Genomic DNA, 19,632 nt, shown 5'->3' with positions numbered 1-19,632 from the left:
CAAGAAGAGAAGAAAAGATGCGTTTTCTTTTTTTACTAGTTTCTTTGGCCCTTGGAGCGAGAAAAACTCTTTCTTTGAACGAGAGAATCGCGCAGTCTTTAGCTGAATACCCTTTTCTCAGAGCAAGAATCGACTATTTAATCAACGGAATGTCATCTTTGTCACAATTCACGAGTTTCAGCGAGCACGATTCTGATCATTCTTTCCAATTGCATCTTTAATTTATTCAATAAAAGTCTTTTTCAACACCTTGAGTTTATTCATTCTATTATCAGTTACACACGACTTTATGAGGAATCATAAGTCAGGAATCCAAAACCACCGAATCCTTCATCTGTTACAGAGACGATTCTATCGCTGGCATCTTGGAAGATGTACTCCGAAGCTGATTCTCCTCTCTCATTTGCTGACCAGAACCACGAATCCAGTCGGTACCAGACCAAGTTTCCTGCGCGATCGATTCTAGTGACGGCCCCTCGCCAGGCTTTTCTTTTTTAGGGTATTTTTTATCAATATTTTTTTAGAAAAAATTGTCTTTTTGTATCAAAAACCCGTTCCTGACATCGTTTTGGCAAGCAGTTTTGATCGCCCCGGTGTGGATATCGCAGCCAGGCTCGACACCAGAACCACAAGCTGCAGCATAGCCGACATGGACACCGTTGTTCATCACTTTTGTCAAGCCCCAGCATTCTGTGTAGACAAGGGACTTGTACGGAGTCGCGGAGACAGAAGAAAATCTAAACAGAATGAACAAGTTCTGCATGAATGAAAAGATCATACTGTCCAGCTCCTCCTGGCCATTCTCCAGTGTTAAACGCTTGTCGCCACACTCGCTGAGTAAGTGCTTTGTTGTACTTCGTAAAAACACCCTAAGAAGGACTCAAATCGATTATCACTCAAGTATGAACAAAGTGAGAATTTTCAAACGTGGCCTTCGCTCAACTACTAAGAGTCATTAATTCAAGTTTATTTAGTTTGAAATAAGAAATCGTGCCCTTTTCCTTGATCACCGAGCATCCGTCTTCTTGAGCTCCGCAGCCGACGCCATTGTCGCTCTGGATCTTCGTGACTCTCAAGCCAGTAGTGACGAAACCAATCACATTACCAGCATCGTCATATTCAACCTCGACGTCATTGGCGGTTCCGTCGCCAATGTGTCCACTGTTGATTCCGTCGCCGGAGTAGATGAGCTCGTTACCGTTGTTGGCGTTCAAGTTGATGAAGACTGTTCGGCTTGTGGGAAGACCAACGACTTTTTCGACCCCATTGTCCATGTAGACTCGCATGTTCTTGACCGAACCGTCGTCAAGCTGACAGCTGTTGGAGCCAGAGGCGCAGCTGTAGGTCCAGACTGGCGTTGGATTCGAGACCGAAGCAGAATTGGCGGTTTGAGCGCTGAACTTGTGCATGACAGGTCGTCCTTGGTCGACTTGTCCGCCCGATTTGAAGCCAGGCATTTCAACGTCGACTCGATGTGTGAAACCTCCAACGATGAAACCGCCATCCGAAGTGAAGTGGACTGTTTCGAAGCCAGATCGAGTTCCAGAATTCGTTTTGTAGTCGAAGTCCCAGATCGTAGCGCCAGTGTTGATGTTGATTTTCGCAACGTATCCATTGTAAGCTAAATATTTTTTGATTAGTAATATACTTCTTCGATGAATTTTCGAGACAAGACTGGACATGTTTTCACTCATTCAAAACTGTTCAGTTTTTATTGCTTATTATTCCTAATGAGAAATCAGAGAATGCGAAATCAGAGAAATTTTCAGAAACAAGTGATTCCATCTTCGCATTCGTAGGTTAAAAACCCAACTCCGCCCATTCCTTCATCGGTAACTGAGACGATCCTTCCGAATTTGTCCTCGAAAATGTACTCCGAAGCAGATTCCGAAACATCATCTGTTACCGTCTCGCCATCGTCAAAAAGGCCACGGAAAGAATCAAGCCGGTACCAGACGAGATTTCCCTCTCGGTCAATTCTCGGAACAGCTCCTCGCCAAGTGGTTCTTGGATCGTTTTCGCAGGGAATTTCTCCGTGAATGTCGCAACCTTCGATTCCCGAGCCGCAAGCTGCAGCGTATCCGACATGGCCAGTTGGACCTGTGACTTTTGTCATGCCCCAGCACTCGGTGTAAACCAACGATTTGTAAGCACTTGCTTCGAGGTCCTTGAACTGCCCAGCTCCTCCGGGCCAATCGCCAGTATTGAAAGTGGTTCTCCAAAGTCGCTGGTCAAGACTCTTGCTGTATTTCGCAAAGAAGCCATGGAAGACGCCGCATTTTCCGTCCTCTGCATGAGAACACGGCATCCCGTTATCAGTTGAAACAGTTGTTATTCGAAAGCCTGTAGTGACGAAACCCATCACAGCGCCGGAATCGTCGAATTCGACTTCGACATCATTCGCGATTCCATCATCTGTGAAGCCGGAGTTGATTGCATCGCCAGAGTAGATCAGCTCTTCCCCAGTCTGAGCATTGATAATGATGAAGATCGTTCGCCAGACAGGAAGAGCAACGATTTTTTCAACCCCATCGTCAAAATACACCCGTGCATTTTTCATCGATCCATCGTTAAGATCACAGGTCGTTCCCACAGCGCCACATCTATAAGTCCATTCCGGCATTGGATCAGAAACAGTAGCAGCATTCGCAATTTCAGCGCTGAATTTATGCAAAACTGGGCGACCATTGTCAACCTGTCCTCCTGATTTGAAATAAGGATGCTCTTCCCATTCCCGATGAGAGAAGCCGCCAACGATAAAGCCTCCGTCAGATGTGAAATGAATCGTCTCGAACCCCGATCGAACGCCGGAGCCAGAAGTGAAGTCGAAGTCCCAGATGAGGTTTCCGGTTTCGACGTCAAGTTTTACCACGTAGCCGTTGTATTCTAGAGTTATCGTGAGATGATTTCGACGAGGAATCTTCTTCTTCTGATCTTCATTCTCTCTTGCCTATTTCTCTTATTTTTAACAAGGATTATGAAAGAACAGAAAAAGAGACAAAAAAAAAATCTTACCATTACTGCTCGACTTTCTCAATCCAGCGGCAAGAACATATGTTCCATCGGGACTTTCTTTGACCGAGACCATATGAGTATGTTTTCCACCGCTAGCCTGCTTCCAAGCCCACTTGAATTTCGTCGCGCAGTTTGATCCAGCTCCAGTGAGCATGGTTCCCAGCGTGTTTTCGTAACTGTCTGGGTTCGGGCAGGGATCGACCCGAGCGACCCAGCCGATTCCAACTTGACCGCCCTCTGTTGCGCTGGAGATACCGGTCGCGACATATCCGCCGTTTGAAAGAAGTTGGCCATCAGCAGCATGAGGGCCGTGTCTTTGTTTGTGTTACATGTTTAGAGAGAGAATTCTTTACCCGAACGAATCGACATCTAAAACGCCGATATACTGTCTTATATCCGATCTTTGCTTTGAATCAGAAATCTCACATATAAAAAATTAGTAAAATATATTGAAAAGAGATACATATGTAAATAAGCAAGAAATAATTTTAAAAATAAATCGTATTTTGTGATGACTCTCGACTCGGCTATGCGGCTGGTGTGGAATCGTTTGACTCAACCCTTCGATCAAAAATGCGATCGTCATCATAATCATATTCATCATCTGCTGGTGTGGCTATTGAAAAGATTCATGATTGTGTTATCATATCAGAATCATCAAATATCAAAATATTTATAAAAAAAAACGAAGGCACTTAGAAAAAGGTTCTAATTTAGCTTTAAAAATAATTCTGAATCCGATCATAAAGGAACTTCAAAAACAACAACCAAAACGATCAAAATAGCAATCACGATCAACGTCAAAACAGCTTTCACCACGCGATAATGCTTGAACAAATTTTTGCATTCCTTTAGCTTCCACGACATTATTCTCTTATCTTTTCTCGAGAAAATTGTAACACTATCCCAATGGCAGCAACGTTCTCCTCGCCATTGACTGCAACATAAGCTCGGTATTGTGGAGCGTTGCCACCAGTTCCATCGCCATTGTGAGTGAATTCACCTTGCAACGGGCTCAAAAAACAAATTCAAGAACGCAATTTGATACTTCCGGAGGACCCCGGAAAGCATGGATCGCTTCAAAACATAGAGTTCTTATCTGCCCGCTTCCTGGAGTTGTTGTTGTCGTCGGCCCCTGTGGAGTCGTTGTCGTCGTTGGTCCCTGTGGAGTAGTCGTCGTTGGTCCTTGAGGAGTCGTCGTCGTCGTTGGCCCTTGTGGGGTCGTTGTCGTCACAACGTTATCAGAAGGAAAGATGCAGGGGGTGAAATCCTCGCCATCGTAGTATGCTCGTCCAGTGAAGTCTTCATCGGACGTGAATCCGAGCTTCACTTTTTGAAGACAATTGGTCATGCTGCGCTCGCCCCACTCGACTTTGTCAAGACCGTTGAAAGTGACACTGAGAGTGTCGACCCATTTGTTGTTCCCGACTCCCCACTTGTTTCCAGAGAAATCATCTGGCCGAGGTCGAGCGCTAAAAATTTATTTGTGAAATAATCATCGAAATATTACGTACACAAATTGGTAAGTTCTTCGATCGACATATCGCCCAGTCAGCGATGATTCCTTGAGCGTCTCGTAACTGGTCGTAGAATTGAACGCGTAAACGTATTGAGTGTCAACAATGTCCAATTTGATGCGGCCATCAACAAGGGCCTTGTTGATGAAATCCTCGCCGCAGTGGTAGCCGTTGAAGGTCAAGAAGCCGAGATAAGCGGATTCGTGAAGGCCGTACTTTTTAATTTGGTACTTGACAGTTTGAGTTCGCTCGGAGCTCAGGCCAAGTGGATAACGCATGCTTGGTGAGAGCTTCCCTGGTGTTGGGTTGTCCCAGCCATTTTCGTTGAGGATTTCTGGGCAATCGGCTTTTGCGTGTTTTTGACAAATGATAATTCCGAAAATTCCGACTTCTCTTGAAATTTGAAAACTTTCGAGGACGAAATTGAGCTGAGATAAATTAACCTTTTCACTCTACTTTTTCATCACCTTCATTTTTATTAAGTCAACTTTGACTCGTGATTTTTAATGTTTTTTTTTTCGTAGAAAATAGTTCTTTTAGAGGTTTTCTGCTTTCTAGGTCATTTAGCGCTTTTTTCTATTGTAATTACGCTGAATTCCGTAATAAAGTGGAAACAAATTATTTGGTTCATTTTTTATTTACAAAATAAAAAGAAAGAAATGAGCAAGACTCCTGATTGTTTTCATCAACATTAATCGAAATACCAAAAACAAGTGGAATAAAGAACTCATGGTTTATGACTGTGTTTGGGGAAATATTGGCAAGATATTCCATTTTAATCGTACACAAGTGACTCTATGAACTTTATCTTCTCAATTTTTAACTAGAGAAAAAATTAGGTGTAGGGCGGCTACGTTACAAGTAGAAAAATTGTAACGGCGTTACAAAAATTCAAAATCAAAATCATTGAACGAGTGTGCGCTTCGCGCTTGAATTAAAGTAAACTACTTTTTGGTATACCTGCTTATTGTTATACTTATTCTGTCTAAAATAAAAATGATTACGGGATGGAAAATAATTTTTATTGCGTAAAAAATCTGAGTTTTTGTAACGGCGTTACAAAATTGTAACAGCGTTACAAATTTTTAACGTAGCCGCCCGTCCCCCAAAAATTTTATCTGAAGGGTCTTGGATTTAAGGGGGTAGAAACAGCTTTTTTCGAAAATAAGCGCATTTCGACTGGCGCTACAGACAAAAAAATCTTAGATTTTCTATTTTTCTCTTCATATTTAGATAGAAACATCTTAGATCTAGGAACATCTCCCTCGAAATTTTGTTTTAATGATCAAATTTTTGAGAAATGGGGCTCAGAAGCAACTCATCTCTACGAAATTCTTGATTTTCTTACATTTTCAGCCTCGAATACTCCGAGTCACGTAATAGGAAAACAAATTTTATTCAAATATATGTAAATGTAAATAAATTTAAATAAATGTAATGATGTTTTCTTTTATGTAGCTAGAGTACAACATCGAGAAAAATGTTTCTACCCCCTTAAGCAATAATTCTAGCCTCCTCTCAAATTTTCAACTTTATCCAAATTTTCTTCGATTACATTTTTTTTTCTACGAAGACAACGCCAAAACGATTTTGTTCCTTTGTGCCTTATTCAATTTATTAATCGAATGTGTTTTTAAAATTGAATCCGATTATTAAAAAATCTCTGGTCTCTTAGCCACCTTGGAACGACCATAAACTCGAAAAGATGCTCCTTCAAACGAACAATGAAAGCGGCATTATAACCATAAATACGGTTAGAACTCGCGTTTCTCTTGTTTTTATCAAGAAAATGAAACATGCTGCTTGTGTTGTTTTTAAAAACACGGAATAAGTAGCAGGGACCTCTCTGTTTTCCCTTAATTAAATGCGATCAGGAATAGGATAAAGACTTCAAAAGTATCTCCGCTGGGGATAATGAGGAAAAGTTATTTATAGTAAAAGTCATACTTAAAATGAAATTTAGAAAATTAAGGCTGGGGTCGATAGAGAACGCTCATTTTTTAGGAAAATTCTTATCGAAAAAATTATTTTAAACGACCAAACCATCTTTTAAAACACTCCTGAAGCACCAGCAGCGAGTAAAATCGGCGAAAGCTTCATGTTCTCTTGTCAGCTCTTATCAAGCCAATAATTTCAATTTCCGAACACTGTCGGTTTTAATCCCCCGCGGAGAGTCGGAGATGCTCGATTCGAGATAAATTTTGTCAAAATAATTATTGTCCAGAAATCATGCTTTTTTCAACCGAAGAAAGCATGAAAAATGGTCATCGAGAAAATTACGGAAAATCGAGAAAAAAAAAGTTGAAAAGAACGAAGATTTTGAAATTCGAAATTCGAAGATGAGAAATTTAAATCTAGTTGTATCAACAAACTGCTTTTTCCAGCCGGCGACAGGTTGTAACGAAGAAAAACGACATTGTTGAACACAACTTTGAAGCTTTTACCAGAAACAAAACTTCGAACAGGCGTCTTTTCCATTTTTCCAACGCGCCGAACTATTTGCGGTCAAATATCTTTTCGCTTCCTGGCAAGTTAATTTTCCTCCTTCAGAAAAAGCTATTTTCGGAGCGGGTTTTTTTTATAAAGCAGGAATTTGGGAAGGCGCTTTTTGATTTCAGCCAATAAGAATCTCGAATTTTATACATTGACCAATCAAAAAAGATCAAAATCGAATCAGAAAAAATTCTAGTGATTCTTGTTTTTGGATCATTTTGCCTCCCTTTTGATTTTTTCAATAATTAATTTCAAATGTAACACTTGATTTTAGACAGGTTTCTTTCCTGAGGTAAGTACGGAATAATAATAATTTATTATTAATAAACTTTAACGTCATTCTCTAAGCTCTTTGTTAATGAACGTAATTAACAAAGACAAGCTGCTTTATGTTTCTTATTTGTCTATTTTTCATTGTTTTTCGAATAAGTCTACTTTGATCGCCAGAAAATTAGACCATTTTAAGGAGATAGAGAGCGATAATTGGGGTTTGGAATAAGGGTGTCACTATATTAGCTTTTGAAGTTAGTTAAAACCAGAAAATTATATCTTTTCATGATATCTACCCCCTCACTCAATTGCAGCGGTTTTATCTTTCTTTATCAAATTAGCCCCAAATTAATCGATTTATTTTTGTTTTATTTATTGTAAATCACATTCAGTGCTGATCTGAGTCGTTGAAAGTCGTGAGGAAGCTCTTGGAAAACTCAATGCTAAAAATGGCAGAATTAGATAATGCTGAAAAAGAGCTAGAACCTGTTGATCGACGTTTTTTCGAAAATTTCTTGAAGAATTTCCGTTGCTCATTTGTTTTCAACAGCCAAATTATTCCGACAACTAAGCCTCCGAAACCAAGAAAAACTAAATTTCTCATCTTTTGGGCTTTTCAAAAAAGAGCTACCTAGAAAAACTATTTTCAAAACAAACTTGGGATAATTGAAAACCAACTCGTCTTCTTCGATCTTCCAGAGGAGCCAGATTCCGCTGACAAGAGTCAACCATGTTAACAAAAAACAAATTGGCGGTCGGATGAACGGGTCGATGTCGAAATTCTCGATCTTGGTGAAAATGTTTGATGTCGAATGTCGTCGGAGCTGCTGGCACGACACGCTGGAATTTATATTACAGGGCAAAATGTTAAGATTATGAACAGGTTCAAATTTGACATGGAGCTGTTACGATCGATATTCTGCCAAATTTTCTATTTCAAATTCAACAGAATTCGGGGATGAGTCACGGACCGACAAATAAATTTCGACAAATTTTTCGTTCGCAGCTACTCGGTTGCTTATTGGCCGGTTAAGAGAATTCAGGCTTCTGATTGGTTGAAAATTTCCAAGTAAAATATGTCGAGTTGTTTGAAATTTTCAACCAATCAGAAGTTTGAATTCGGCTGACCGGCCAATCAGCAGCCGAGTAGCCGCCCACGCAAATTTTTTTTGTCGGCTCCTGACGCGAACCCTTAATTCTCGTCCTCATTCGACCCGTTTTTGTGTGTTTATTTTCATATCGATATTTGAATTTACATCCTTTAGGTAGGATAGATAAAGGACTTTTCTTTTTTTTGATCGGAAAAAATTTAAGTGGCACGTAACGTTGTGACTGCCTTGTGAAAATCCGGAGCCCCTTAAATTGAGATGGCCTCCGTACCTTGAGCATTGAGAGGACTGAATCGGCTTTATTTTCAGCATTTTGTATGAATTATATCGGTTTCTTCTCTTTGAGAACTGCGGATTTTTTTATCTTGATGAAGCAGCTCTTTTAATCTCATCAATATTTCAACTCAATGATGCCCATTACGAGGGCTTTTGTGCATTTCTATCTGACAATCTATTGATTGCTCATTCGATATTTATCAAATACGGTACTTACACTGTCTCTTTTTAAGTTTTTGTCTCTGACAATTTTTGAACATTCATTATTCTGTTCTGAATAATCAAGAAAAAAGTTCAAGTCTTATTTTAGATTCTCCAACTAAAACAAATCACAACCTGAAATAGTCCGTCAGTCACGTTTCAAAACAGACATTCTAGCGCCAATCCCTCGTCCACGTGGAGGATTTTCTTTAAAAAAAATTTCGACTCGAAAAAATTATTAAGAATATTGTTCAAAAAATATTTTTTTTGTCAGAAAAAATAAAATTTTCGAAAAAAAATTTTTTCTTGTCAAAAATCAAAAATAAATGCGAAAAAAACATAAAAAATCCGAAAAACCAACAAAAATTTAACTGGAAATTTTTTTCTTTAAAAATTTTCAAGTCGGTGATAGCTAAGAAACTGTACACTAGAATTTTCGCAGGAACACGAAAGCTAAGAAAAAATAATCCCCTTTTCTAGCAAGCGCGCGTTACTTGAAAAACATTGTTTTTGACATCATCAATTCGACTCATTGCGCTTAGAAAGCTCGTGTTTGCAATCCATACTCATTTTTATCGCACCGCGGGCGCCATCCAACTGATAATCGAGAAAGTATTTAAACTAGAAGGAGCCGGCAAATTATCATCAAATAAGAAATATATCGATTTTTTCTTCTGAATTTTACAAAGAGAAAAAAAGATGAAAGTAAGTTCCAAGAGACGAGCAATTTTGCCACAGAAAAAAACATGAGATTTCACGAAAAAAAATTTTTTTTACAAGAAACTCGTACTCGTAGTCACCATTTCTTTTTCAGCTTTTCTTGCCAATCCTCTCCCTCGCCTCCGCCCAAACAGAACAAGATCGAGTCTGGAACCCCGACACCACTCTCAAGGTCGACCTCGCCCTGACCACCGACGCCCTGACCTCCTCCTGGTCCGTCCCTAGGGTCAACGGCGTGTACGAACCAAACCAGTACCAACGAGTCACTGTCACGGCTCCCTCCGGCTACAAGATCCGCGTCGATTTCTCCAACTTCAACCTTCAAGGTCAAACGTACTCTGGTGGATGTAGCAACGATGCCGCCATCATCTTCGACGGTCCCGATGGAAACAACGAGTTGACGAAGTATTGCGGAAGAGGCAACAGGAACTCGCTCACATCCACTGGTACAACTTTGACCGTCGTTTTCAAGTCTAACGAAGACACCATCGTCGACAGCGGCTTCAACGCTCTCTTCACCGCAGTTCCTCTTCCATCGAGCGCTGTTGCCTGGACTTCCATCACCGATGCCTTCAACAGCCTCTCCAGTACGATCTTCACCGCTTATGACAGCACCAACTTGAACAAGCAGTCTCGAAAAGCCACTCGTTTCATGAAGTACATGGGCATCATCGCCAACTTCCAGGATCGATCCCCAAGCAGCTGCAACGATTTCGCCGGAACTGGCCACGCTGGATCCTTCACCCCTCCCGTCATTGATGGCAATGTTTGCAACTCGCTCAAGTCCTTCTTCGACGCTGTCATGAGCTATCACGATATCTTCGTCTGCTTGGACGGTGTCGACTACTCCGCCAACCCGACTTACTTTCCACCACGAATGATCAGCAAACTTCAACGACAACGTAGTGCTCTTCTTACAAACAAATTGGCTCATCTCAACTGCCAATAAAAGATGAGATTTTTCGTCGACTTTCGCGTGTAAATTAATGCTGACTTTCGTTCTTGAAGTCGGTCAAATCATGATCTTGACTCTTTCCTGTGAATCTTTCTTTTCTGTGGGCTTCCTTAATAAATATAATTTTTTTATAATTTTGTTCTGATATTGATGCTTAAATTGTATTATTTTGTACTCCCAAATTCTTTGGAAAAACAATAGCAGGGAAGAAATTGATCAAATAATAAGAAGAAAGTTTAGAGTCAAAACAGACCCTAGGTTCCTGCGAATTATTTAAAAAAAAAACTTACGGGCTCCGCTAAATGTTTAGAAAATAAATAAAAGAATAATCGACGATCCTCTTAATTGAGCAATTAAAACACTCTTATGCCGGATGATTCTAGTTTTTGAACGAAATTAAGTGTTTCCTGGCGAATTCGGTTGAAGAAAAATTGATAAAGAAGGATCTCTCTGTTCACAATAATTACTCAAAACCCATCATAAATCAAAGAAGCCTCAAAACCCACCTCAAGGGAGAACTCTTTGGTAAACACTCGCCGATCAAAAATCTGCAAGTTTGATTAGTTGTGGGTTTCATTACAAAGGTGCACTTTCTGACTTACTTATAAGATCGATCTTTTATAAATTCATTCTGCTTTGCGATCATCTTTTTTCGGCGTTGAAAGAGTTAACGGAGACGAGAAGAAAATGAGCGAAATTCTTGATTTTGAAATGCAAAGTAGGTTGAGTTAAAAAATGGAAGATAGAGCCAGTTTAGCTAGGCTGAGCCTATTTTTTGGAATTAAGCTCTAGGTAAGGCTAAGCTTACCGAAATTTAAGCTCAGTTTCCTTAGCTAAGGTTGGAATTACGAAAAGCTAAGCTAGGCTAGGTTAGGATTAGGGTTATGGTAGGCTAAGCTAGGCTAGGCTTAGCTAGGCTAGGCTTAGCTAGGCTAGGCTTAGCTAGGCTAGGCTTAGCTAGGCTAGGCTAGGCTTAGCTAGGGTAGGCTAGGCTTAGCTAGGCTAAGCTAAGCTAGGCTAGGTTAAGTTAGGCTAGGCTTAGCTTGGCTAGGCTTAGGCAAGCTAGGCTTAGCTAAGATTTTTGCTGTTAAAACTGAGCTTTGCTATTATTTTTCTGAAAAAAGACCTAAGTTGGCTCAGCATGGCTCAGCTCGAAAATCCAAAATTATGGGAAAAGCTCTTCATTCTAATTTTTCTCTCAAAATTTTTCAAAAACAAAATTCAGACAACGAAAGATCGGAGCAACAATCCCGTCTCCGAAACACCGAAATCGAGTCAAATGCTTGGTCAACTCCTTCTCATTTTCGCAATGCTAGAAATTCGCATAATCGAGATGTGACAAACGAGTCCCTAACTGAAAAGAGAATCACTTTTGGAAGCAACCAGCAACAGGGTCATTATGAGACAAGGCAGCGGCTTTTTGAGCTAACCAAAAGATCGAAGTTGGAATATTCGATAAAGCAGAAAGAAATGTTTTTCAGAGTTTTGATTCTTTGGTCTATCAATAATTACCCGCAGCTCTCGGCGCATCAATGTTAATCTAGCTCATTTGGATGAATATTTTACCCAAAGGTCCTTTTCTTTGTTTTCCCTCGATTTTCTTCAAAAGCCGATAAAGCTCCTGCAAGAAAGACTCGAGCAAAAGAAAGAGAAAGAAGAAAACTTATTACATGCCGAGAGATGAGCCAGGGTTCTAGAGATTATGATAGGAATTCGCTCGAAGGGGACAATCAAAGTCTGTGGAATATTGATATGGTAAAATTGGTAGTTTTTTATAAGGGACAATTATTTTTTCAAATAACATAGTGACGCCCCTATTTTGTTAAAAATTGTTGGTTCTAGAACACAAATCAATGAATGTCCTGTTATATCCTCATAGATCTTATCTCGGCGCCCTCTAAGCCAATCAGAAAACAGCATTCTTATTGCCAGCCAATAAGAAACGGGAAATTTTTTTTTTCGAACATTTGCCAATTTTTTGATGAAAAATCGTGATTCATGATTCATGAATCATGAATCAAGAATTTTTAAACAAAAAAAATTGACCCTATTTGCTTCTTTTTGAACTCTTGTAAGTACGCTCCGAATCGAAAGAAAGTCATCATAACAGAGTACCTCGCACTGGCAGAAGGGCATCACTCCTGGGCAGATTTGAAATATTTCAAGTCATGGAGCGCAAGTCGCCATGCTCGGACCCACATCTTTTGCGGCGCTCTCTCAGGTACTTTTTAATTCGAGAAAGAAAAGGGCTATTTTAAAGTCATCTTTGGACTTATCGTTGTCATCGATAATCCTATCGATTACATGTATGGGGAAGAAATTCTATTCGGCTTTTTGCTCATTTCTGCGGGAACGATTTGTTTGATTTTCAAGGAATGGAATTGATTGAAAAAAAAACTTTAAAATTTTCAAGCAAAATCGATCCTCGAAACAAGCATCCAAAATTCATCGCATTCATCTGTTTATTTACCTCTTTGGCAGCAATAGCGCTGATAACCCGAATCCTGGTGCTTTTCAACATTGAGTCTGAGCGACTTGTCGAAATTTGGCGGACGCGCGATGCTGTTGCTGGCTTGTGGGCCTGTCTTGGATGTTTGATAGTGGCGAGTTTTGAAGTTTTACTTGGCGTCTCTAGCTGCTCGGCTGGATTGAGGTAGGGTTCATCTTGCATGATTCTTGGTTCGGGCGCCAATGTAAAAACCTGAGTCAGGGTTCCAAAAAAGTCAAAGAAAAAGCCGCGTAGCTGAGGCTTTTTATTAAGCGAAGCCGCTTCGCGGCTTCGTTCTTAAAAAAGCCGCTACGCGGCTTTTCAATTTGCTCTTTTACTTATCTTTTTACTTTTTTGATGGCGAGTTTTAGGTACTCAGACTTGGTAGACAAATTCAAGGCGCGAAATATCGAGCTTGATCTTGCCATTCAATATCCGGAAATCTACGGTATTTCTTCCCTTAATTTTGATGATAACAAAATGCATCGAAGGTCATTTGATATCGAAATGGAGTTCCTCCGCCACGCTTGACAATGACAAGAGCACGACCAGGGTTGAAAATGATGATGCCGAAGGCGATGTCGACGAGGGTGGCGAAGAAGGCGACAATCAAGGGGAGCAGGAATTGGTCGAAAATGAAGAAGGAGATGATTGATCCAAGGGTCAGTTTAGCAGAAATCTAAGAATGCGGCACTTGTTGAGCACTGTAAATTTCGACCAATGAAAAAAGGCGGATGCAGACGTCGACAATGCCGCTGAGCTCGATGCTGAAATGGAAATGGCAATGGCTGAGTTCGACATTGGTAAAATTCGACGGATTCTAAACCAATTTTTAGCATAAATGATCCATAACAACTTTCATTCACATCGCACAATCACAAATCACTGTCAACTTCAATGCTACTAACAATCATCAGAACCATCATCAGAACTAACATCATTCTTTTTTTAACAATTCGTGCACGGTAAATTGTTGTTTGCATGTTTTTTCATGTTTGTTTTTGGGAAAAATTCGCTAAATTGAATTTGCAGAAGGAGATTTCGATGATGGAGGAAACGATGATTTCGGCGGCGCGGATGAGTAATTTTTGTAAAATTGGAAAAAAATAAATTGAAAAATTCAGTCGCGATTTTACATTTTCGTGAATTTTCCGGGAACAGCGCCACATTTATTCTTTTTCAGCATTTTGCAATTTTTGCATCCGGCGGGTAGCGAAACAATGCCCGAGCTGAGCCGACAAGGGGAGCCGATGCATTTTCCCTTTTTGAAGTTTTTGCAGCTTTTGCAAGTTTTGTGCACTTCCACACCGTTGCATTGAAGGGGATCATTCGGGTTTCCGGTGCATTTGTTCTTTTTCATTTCTTTGCAGTTTCGGCAGCCGGCGCGGAGCGGCTCGATTCGACCTTTTTTCATTTTGCACATGAGGGTGGATCCCGACCCGGATTGAGTGACTTGCACAGCTGCTGTTGGTTTTGGTTTCGTCGACTCAACTTTCGCCGGATCGAGGCAATCCGAGCTCGAGCTGCAGTTGTCCAAAGAATTCCTCGCTTCCTTCAGCCAGTCGACATAGTTCCCAACTTGGGTGTAAATTCCATACGTCGAGGCACAACCGAAGCCCCATGAAACGATTCCGACTTGATGGTAGCCGTGGTCTTCGTCGAATTGAACGAGCGGGCCCCCGGAATCGCCCTGGCACGAGTCCGCCTCGTTGTCGTCTTGATTCAAGCCGTCCGGGAAGCCGGCGCAAATGGTGGCGTCGTCGAGCATGACGACGTTGCCAAAGCCAAGATTGTCGTACTTGTTTTCGCAAGTGACGTCATCGACGAGGGGAACTCGCACTTCTCGAAGCTGCGTTTGCTTGTCGAACCCTCCAAAGCTCGTGACACCGTAGCCAGCAACGAACGCTTCAGTCGCAAATGGGAAATCATCGTCCATGTTCCAATTATTCTCTGGAATACAAATTTCATCACCAGCTTCCAATTGACCTGGCGTTTCTAGCTTCAGAAGAGCGATGTCGTTCATTAAGTTCATGTTGTCGAAGTCTTTGTGAATGACGGCGGCGGCGATTCTAGAGCTAGAGGCGAAGTTGAGGTTGTTTGAGCCGAATAAGATTTCGTTGTTTTCAAAGAGATGTTTGTCGATTTTGATTCCGAGCGTTGGGAAGGAGCTGTTTCACGATTTGAAGAATTCACTTTCGGGACAGGGAAATCATAAAAGATTCAAAAATCGTTCCTGTCGACACAATGAGCTGCGGTAAGAAAATACGCCCCACCAAAAATCAACGATCCTCCGCATCTATGTCCAGCTCCTTTTCCAGCGTCCGTCTAAACAATTTGAACCAACAAGGCCTTCTTTCTTTTGGCAAGGCTTACCTCAACAAAGTCTCCATTGCAACCCGGCCCGTCGTATCCAACGCATCTTCCGGAAAGCGAGCCCAACCATTGCCAAGTATTATCTTTTTAAAAATTATTTATTCGAAAAAAATCAAAAAGAAACAATAAAAAAATTGGTTATATCAATTAATGGAACTGATTTTAGGGATTATGGGGTTTTGATTGGCCGGTAAGACAAATCCAGCCATATTATTGGTTATCCATAAAATCACTTCCATGAATTGATTTAGTCCGAAAAAATGAATAATCCTTTCCTGTTGGCACTTTTGATCCACCAACAATTTTTTCTCCCAGCAAATTTACTCTTTTTTTCTTCTTCTTTTTCTCTAGAAAATCCTCTGACCGACTCGCGCTCGCTGGATCAAAGCCATCACAATTTTGAGTAAACTCTTTCAGCAATCCACTCGCTCGTTCCGAGCTTTTACCCGCGAAAACGCTAGAAATAAAAATTGATAAATTCTTGACCTTCATCTCTGTTGATGGATAAATGTCGAAAATCTGGGCGGAGTAGAAGAAGGAGCACTGACAACTGTTTGTTTTGATTTTGGTGGTTTCTTAGAAGGGCGATTGAGAATTCAAAACTTGATTTTTTACGATGATAACGCTTTCTGGATATTCGGCGAATATTTGCCAGTGGTTCCAAATCGACTAGTCGAGTTTCGACTAAAGTCGAAGTCGAGTCGAGTCTGAATCGAAACGACTAGCTCGACTTGACTATACTGATCGTGGAAACAAGTCGACTCGGATCGATTGGACTTGACCCTATGAGGGAACTAGATTGTCGACTAGTCAAAAAAAGTCGTCAACAAAATTGCAGAAAATGTCGGATTGTCGGAAAATCTAGTCGAAAAAATTGTAAATTTATTCGAAAAAGTCGAAAAGAATCACTTTTTTGCTTTCGACTTTTCGACTTCTCTTTCGACTTCCAACTTTATTTTGATTTTTCGACTAAATCTCGACTTTTTCGACTAAATTTATATATTTTACAAGTTTTTTGACTTTTCGACTAATAAGTCGACTCGACTCGATTAGCGATTTTCAAAAACGCTTTCGACTCGATTCGACTTCTGATTTTCAGCTCAGATTTAGAACCCTGCTATGAATATGCTTGACCTTGAGAATCGTTTGCAGAATAATTATATAATTTTTTATTGTGTATTTATTTTATTTTCAGCGTGAAAATTGATAAGATCTGTCCATATTTCTCGCCAGCCCATGTTGAAACAAAACTGACTGCGCTGCTTGATACGGCTAAAAATCAAACAATCAGGTCAAAAGTTTTGACTCAAAACTTCCAAATTCACTTACGTCTTTTTTCTCGTCATCGACAAGAACATCGATCGACCAAATGATCAAGATCAAAAGCTCGGCAAGGACCAGCATCCAAATAAATTTTTCCGTTATCGAAGCAGCCTGCTCGTTTCTTTCCATGCTTCCGCAGGTTTCCTCGCAGGTTGGCGGGAAAATCTCGACGATTATATCCCCAACCCCTTCGAAAAAATGAACCTTTGGCGAGCGGCATTCCTTACCTTGATCTTTGCATTCTTTTTGACAGTCTTCTGGTTGCAAATCTTCGCATGTTTCTGGCCAAAATTTTGACCTGTGTGCGATGGTTGTTTCTAGCCTTTTAATTTCGCTCAAACCGTCCCAAAATTTTTCTCCTTCGATTTTGCAGCTTTCTGAATCGCATTCTGAGTCCCACATAACGGATATTTCGTAAGGAGTAAGCGGATCTTTCTAGCGCTCAAAAAATTTCGAATAAAAAAGGGGAGGTGTCTGGTATCGACAAAAAATTTCGACAAATTTTGCGTGGAAATTTTCATCCAATCAGAAGCCTTGATTCGGCAAACCAGCCAATGAGCAGCCGAGTTGCTGCCCACGCAAAAGTTGTCGAAATTTTTTTCCCATAAAAAAAGCCTCTTTTTATTTAGAGCGTCTCCTAGACAAACGTCACATCTGCTTTTTATCGAATTGCATTTTGAAAAACGCACTTCTCTGACCAAAACCAAGAGAAGTAAAAAAATATTCAAAATGCAAAAAGCTCGACTTGAGCCCTTGATCCAATTCGACTTGCAAATAAAGCCACCAGTTCCGGAACATGCTATCAGGATGTTCAAAAAGCCGGCAGCGATGAAAAGCAGTAAGTGGATGGAAAAGGATGAGACGAGAATTGCTCGGCAGCCAATGTACATAAATGCTAAAAAAGAAGGAGATTAGACTTGATGTTCAAAAAAAAATGATTCATTTTTTGAATGATTTTTAAATAGGAAAACGCCCAAGAAATTTTTAATAAATATTTTAATCAAATTTATTAAAATCTGCAGAAAAATCTAAAATTAATGTCCATTGATCAGCGACTTTTTTTCCTCGTTGTCTCCGGCCTTCTCTCCATTATTCCTCCTTTTGTAGGTGGTGTATTTGACCCAGAAGAAAGCGCCGAGCTTGAAGGCCAAGAAAGCAGCGCCCATGATTACGAGAGAAAGCATGGCTGCCTTGCTGTCGTCTGGTTGGCAATGGCAGTTGACGTACATTCCGTGTGGATAATTGTCGCATTCGATGTGTTCGGGTTTTTGGATTTCGTTGTTTTCGGGATATCCTGAAGAGACATCATGTTAATGTCAAAATAAAGGCAAGGGTGGGCGTCAGAACTTAAGGGGGTTCGGCCCCCTTTCTATTCAGGGGGCTTGTTTCAGGGAAGAGAACTTTTCAAAACGGCAATACCTGGTTGAGCTAAAATATCCTTGAACTTGTCACACTCGAATTTCCTAACCATCGCATGGGGAAAAGTATCCAATCTTGTATCACAGTTGCAGCTATGCGCACAAAAATGCCACAAAACCTCGTCTTTGCTGCATTTTGGGTGTCGATTGAGCTTGATCAACTGAGAGGGACACAAGTCATGATGCTCCTCTCCTCCGATTAGGGTTCTTTTTCGACGCTTGAAATTTGAAAAAAAGCAAGCTCTATAATTTCGTCTGTAGAAAGAACCCTTCCTCCATGCCCTTCGTTTCTCTGGTGGCCATGATGATCGTCTTCCTCAATCTTACATGCCTCTACATTCCAAGTTTGTTCATCCCAGACGCACTCGTACGGTTCCCTTGCTTCGAAATGAACTTGCTCTGTTGAATGCTTCTTTTTCTTGTGCTTCCCTTTTTTGCCCTCTGAAACGGCGAGAAATGCGAGAAAAAGAGGAGAAATCTTCATTTTCTATTCTCTGAATTTGAGGCCGGCGCAAACATCATCGCTTGGAACGGTGACATTTGCACTTGTACAGTGTAAATCAGTAAAATCGGGAAAGAGATTCCTCTTGAAAATGACAGGAGTCTTTCTAGCGCCCAATATTAAAATATATTAAAAGAAAAAAACCAGTTGTTTATGCGATTATTAAGGGTATCAACAACGATTTTAAGCCTTTTTCAATACAGAAAATTTCTTCATATATTTTTATTTGAAACATAAATTAAGGACCCCCCCCCCCGTCAGCTTTTTTCTTCGAAAAATTGAAATTTTTACAAGCACCATATTTTTGGTTCTTAATGCGTCTTCAGGTTAAATTTTCTTCAAAAACATGATAAGAAGAATTTTTGACCAAGAAAAATCAATATATTTGCCAAAATAAGGGCAAATTCGTCAATTTGTCGGGAAAAGACCAATTTTCAATTGCGATTTTGGGGGTGAAGAAGTCGAGATAAACCCCCGAAAAATGAAGCCTCAAAATCGTTTTTTGACCTGAAGAATCCATTTCCGGGGTCAAAATTATAAAATTCCGAAATTAGATTTTTCAAAAAAAGCTGACGGGGGTCCTTAAAAAAATTTTTATAAAATAATTTTTTCATTTCAACAAACCTGCTCCGATAAGCGCCAAACACAAGAAACAAACAATCGAAAGCACCTTCAACGGTATCCTCCACCAGGCCATCTTGTTTCTCTTTTTATTTCCTCCGAAGCCCGATCATGCAATATTTGAACACGCCGAATTCAATCGAGCCAGATAGTCACTTTCCAAAATGCAAATATTTTACTCCGAGGCGCGGTTTTCCGTTTTTCGATACAAAAAAAGACAAAAAGTTTGACCCCTACGTGATTCGAACACGCAACCTTCTGATCTGGAGTCAGACGCGCTACCGTTGCGCCAAGGAGTCAGGTGGAGGAGCCACTAGAATCCGACACCAATATCGATCAGAATTTATTTAC

At 40.4% G+C, this 19,632-nt stretch overlaps 5 protein-coding genes and 1 non-coding gene across 6 annotated transcripts; 1 reads left to right on the top strand and 5 right to left on the bottom strand.

Moving 5' to 3' along the window:
- Window positions 1-287: 287 nt before the first annotated feature.
- On the bottom strand, window positions 288-5,005 carry LOC145704987 (uncharacterized). Its single transcript, XM_081782446.1, has 9 exons — window positions 4,989-5,005; window positions 4,530-4,925; window positions 4,102-4,487; window positions 3,916-4,018; window positions 3,016-3,329; window positions 1,004-1,621; window positions 781-871; window positions 552-737; window positions 288-489 (listed from the first exon to the last, which is right to left on the bottom strand). The coding sequence occupies exons 1-9, from the start codon at window positions 5,003-5,005 to the stop codon at window positions 288-290; spliced, it is 2,313 nt and encodes a 770-aa protein (XP_081638572.1).
- A 4,504-nt stretch (window positions 5,006-9,509) lies between these two features.
- LOC145696086 (uncharacterized) lies at window positions 9,510-10,690 on the top strand. The gene is made up of 2 exons (XM_081773074.1): window positions 9,510-9,586; window positions 9,696-10,690. The coding sequence occupies exons 1-2, from the start codon at window positions 9,581-9,583 to the stop codon at window positions 10,548-10,550; spliced, it is 861 nt and encodes a 286-aa protein (XP_081629200.1). The 5' UTR covers window positions 9,510-9,580; the 3' UTR covers window positions 10,551-10,690.
- A 3,230-nt stretch (window positions 10,691-13,920) lies between these two features.
- LOC145704966 (plasminogen-like) lies at window positions 13,921-15,909 on the bottom strand. Its single transcript, XM_081782424.1, has 4 exons — window positions 15,695-15,909; window positions 15,418-15,502; window positions 15,282-15,369; window positions 13,921-15,216 (listed from the first exon to the last, which is right to left on the bottom strand). The coding sequence occupies exons 1-4, from the start codon at window positions 15,907-15,909 to the stop codon at window positions 14,177-14,179; spliced, it is 1,428 nt and encodes a 475-aa protein (XP_081638550.1). The 3' UTR covers window positions 13,921-14,176.
- Window positions 15,910-16,601: 692 nt separating this feature from the next.
- Window positions 16,602-17,167, bottom strand: LOC145699426 (uncharacterized). Its single transcript, XM_081776703.1, has 3 exons — window positions 16,968-17,167; window positions 16,747-16,928; window positions 16,602-16,689 (listed from the first exon to the last, which is right to left on the bottom strand). Exons 1-3 carry the CDS (start codon window positions 17,140-17,142, stop codon window positions 16,609-16,611), a joined length of 438 nt encoding a protein of 145 aa, XP_081632829.1. The 5' UTR covers window positions 17,143-17,167; the 3' UTR covers window positions 16,602-16,608.
- Window positions 17,168-17,732: 565 nt separating this feature from the next.
- On the bottom strand, window positions 17,733-18,655 carry LOC145699385 (uncharacterized). The gene is made up of 3 exons (XM_081776659.1): window positions 18,427-18,655; window positions 18,160-18,346; window positions 17,733-18,034 (listed from the first exon to the last, which is right to left on the bottom strand). Exons 1-3 carry the CDS (start codon window positions 18,640-18,642, stop codon window positions 17,775-17,777), a joined length of 663 nt encoding a protein of 220 aa, XP_081632785.1. The 5' UTR covers window positions 18,643-18,655; the 3' UTR covers window positions 17,733-17,774.
- An 853-nt stretch (window positions 18,656-19,508) lies between these two features.
- On the bottom strand, window positions 19,509-19,580 carry TRNAW-CCA (transfer RNA tryptophan (anticodon CCA)). The gene has a single exon. It is a non-coding gene; the product is annotated as a tRNA-Trp (tRNA).
- Window positions 19,581-19,632: the final 52 nt, after the last annotated feature.

The sequence above is a fragment of the Oikopleura dioica genome, chromosome 1, assembly GCF_907165135.1.
Source record: "Oikopleura dioica chromosome 1, OKI2018_I68_1.0, whole genome shotgun sequence".
Lineage (NCBI taxonomy): Eukaryota > Metazoa > Chordata > Appendicularia > Copelata > Oikopleuridae > Oikopleura > Oikopleura dioica.
Note: the sequence above shows the minus strand (reverse complement) of the source record. Positions and strands in the feature narration are given on the sequence as shown.